The 2736-nt window shown below is 51.7% G+C and overlaps 1 protein-coding gene across 1 annotated transcript; it reads left to right on the top strand.

The window, feature by feature from the left end:
• Positions 1-434: 434 nt before the first annotated feature.
• Positions 435-2028, top strand: LOC106534740 (early growth response protein 2b; the record flags this gene model as incomplete). The annotated part of the gene is given in 1 exon segment (XM_014031471.1): positions 435-2028. A coding segment is annotated over 1 exon segment (1160 nt), but the record flags the coding sequence as incomplete, so codon positions are not given.
• Between the last annotated feature and the right edge of the window lie 708 nt (positions 2029-2736).

The following is a 2736-nucleotide window of genomic DNA, read 5'->3' as shown; positions in this document are numbered from 1 at the left end:
CAGCTGCAGTCAGTGACCTTTGTTGTTTCAGGAAAACTGACTGAACTTAAAACAGGTTGTAGCTGAAACACAGCAGGAGGAACTGGTTGTGATGGTTGAGGTCGTAGAGCTGAAAGGAGGAACTGGTTGTGATGGTTGTAGACCTGAAAGGAGGAACTGGTTGTGATGGTTGTAGACCTGAAAGGAGGAACTGGTTGTGATGTTGAGGTTGTAGACCTGAAAGGAGGAACTGGTTGTGATGGTTGTAGACCTGAAAGGAGGAACTGGTTGTGATGGTTGAGGTCGTAGAGCTGAAAGGAGGAACTGGTTGTGATGGTTGAGGTTGTAGACCTGAAAGGAGGAACTGGTTGTGATGGTGAGGGTTCTGTGGGAGCTGTGGGTGCAGGATGTCTTCAGGGGTCAGACTACTTGCTGACTCGCTGTGTTTTGCTCCTCAGACGTGATGGGAGCCGACCTGAGCGCAGAGAAACGATCACTGGACCTCTCCTCCTACTCCAGCGGCTTCTCCCAGCCCGCCTCCCATCGGAACCAGACCTTCACCTACATGGGGAAGTTCTCCATCGACTCCCAGTATCCCGGGAACTGGAACCCCGAGGGGGTCATCAACATCGTCTCAGGCATCTTTAACGTGGCCCAACCACCTCCTCCTCCTCCTCCTCCTCCTCCCTCCTCCTCAGCGTCCTCCTCCCCGGCTTCATCCGGGTCTCCTCATCACTTCTCCAGTGGAGGTCTGAGCTGCACCATGGCGGCGCAGAGCCAGGCAGACATGGACCACCACCACCACCAGCACCACCACCTGTACTCCCCCCCGCCTCCCTACTCCTCCTCCGGCTGCGGGGAGGTGTATCAGGACCCCTCGGCGTTCCTGTCCCCCTCCTCCTACCCGCCTCCCTCCTACTCCTCCCCCAAGCAGCCCAGTTCCGACCCCCCGGGGCTCTTCCCCATCATCCCCGACTACTCGGGCTTCTTCCAGCCGGCCTGCCAGCGGGACGTGCACACGGCGGCCATCCAAGACCGGAAGCCGTTCGTCCCGTGCCCGCTGGACACGTTCCGGGTCCCCCCACCTCTGACCCCGCTGAACACTATCAGAAACTTTACGCTGGGGGGTCCGGGCAGCGGCGGCGGCTCCGAGGCAGGGCAGCCGAGGCTCCCCTCAGCCTACAGCCCGCAGAACCTGCCCCTGAGGCCCATCCTGCGGCCGAGGAAGTACCCGAACCGGCCCAGCAAAACGCCCATCCACGAGCGGCCGTACCCGTGTCCGGCCGAGGGCTGCGACCGGAGGTTCTCCCGCTCCGACGAACTCACGCGACACATCCGCATCCACACCGGACACAAGCCCTTCCAGTGCCGCATCTGCATGCGCAACTTCAGCCGCAGCGACCACCTCACCACGCACATCCGCACGCACACGGGCGAGAAGCCGTTCGCCTGCGACTTCTGCGGCCGCAAGTTCGCGCGCAGCGACGAGCGGAAGCGACACACTAAGATCCACCTGAGGCAGAAGGACCGGAAGTCCTCCACCGTGTCCTCGGCGTCCTCCTCCGGCAGCTCCTCCGCGCTGGAGCGGCCGCCCGGCTCCGGGATCTGCTCCTAGGTCCGGAGTCAGCAGCGAGTCGCGCAGCCGAGTCCACAGGTCCGGGAACTGTTGTGGACCTGAACGCTGCGGGCTCAAACACGGACCAGAACCTTTGTGCAGCCGTGCGTCATGACGCACGTCCAGAACTCATGAACGCGCTTTGGCTCCTGGAATAAACACATCCGTTCATCTCATTTCTAATAAAACATTCCTGATCAGAAATAACGTTTAAAGAAATACAAATAAAAGTTTTGACTGACGAAGTTGTTTGTTTTAACCTGTTTGTTTTCAGCACCTTGTTGTGTCGTTTGGACCAAGAAGGATTTATTTAATGTAAATCTGTTAAAGCTTTATTTTTCTACACCTCACTAACTGTGTGTTTAAAACAACAAGCTGTAAATACGCTCAGCTGTCATGTTGTGTTTGAGACTCATTAAAAGGTGAGGAAGACACGTGCAGTGTTTGTTTGTTTGTTTGTTTGTTTGTTTGTTTGTTTGTTTGTTTGTTTGTTTGTTTGTTTGTTTGTTTGTTTGTTTGTTCAGACGGAGAACCGGAACCACATTCTTTCATTACATTTATTTTTTCTGTCAGTGTTTGTTGATGTTGGAAAAAGTGATTTGGGTAAAATCCCTGGTGACGTCATCAGCAGTTTGAACCCACTCACTTTGTTTTTAGGTTTTTATCAGACTCTGATGTCAGAGCCCAGAGCAGGTGGAAAACCCACAGCAGAACCAGTGGGAGCGTTGCTGCAGAGTCAGGACGTCTTCTTCTGAACATTTCTGAACCAGCTGGTGTCCAAACTTTGTGTTTAAAACATCAGATCTGTGAGCATCAGGTGTTTCAGGTTCAAGAGGAAAAAACAGTAAAATGTTCAGTTTGTCGTTCAGCTCCAACAAAACTGACTTTTTAATATAAAAATATTAACTGTTTAAATTTTTGTCCTCATGGATGCAAAAAATTTAAAAGACATGAATAAAGGACAGAAAGAAAATTAAACAAAACAAAATTAAAATTATTATTTTACTAAAAGTGTAAAAAATTAATATAAATTATTTTAAATTAATTGCATTTAATTTTCACTTCATTAGGAGTCAGACTGAAGTTGACAACAGATAATTACAGACATGATGATCTGCAGGTCCACCGGGGGTCTCCTGTCC

Source organism: Austrofundulus limnaeus, unplaced genomic scaffold (genome assembly GCF_001266775.1).
Source record: "Austrofundulus limnaeus strain Quisiro unplaced genomic scaffold, Austrofundulus_limnaeus-1.0 Scaffold1257, whole genome shotgun sequence".
Taxonomy (NCBI): Eukaryota; Metazoa; Chordata; class Actinopteri; order Cyprinodontiformes; family Rivulidae; genus Austrofundulus; species Austrofundulus limnaeus.
Note: the sequence above shows the minus strand (reverse complement) of the source record. Positions and strands in the feature narration are given on the sequence as shown.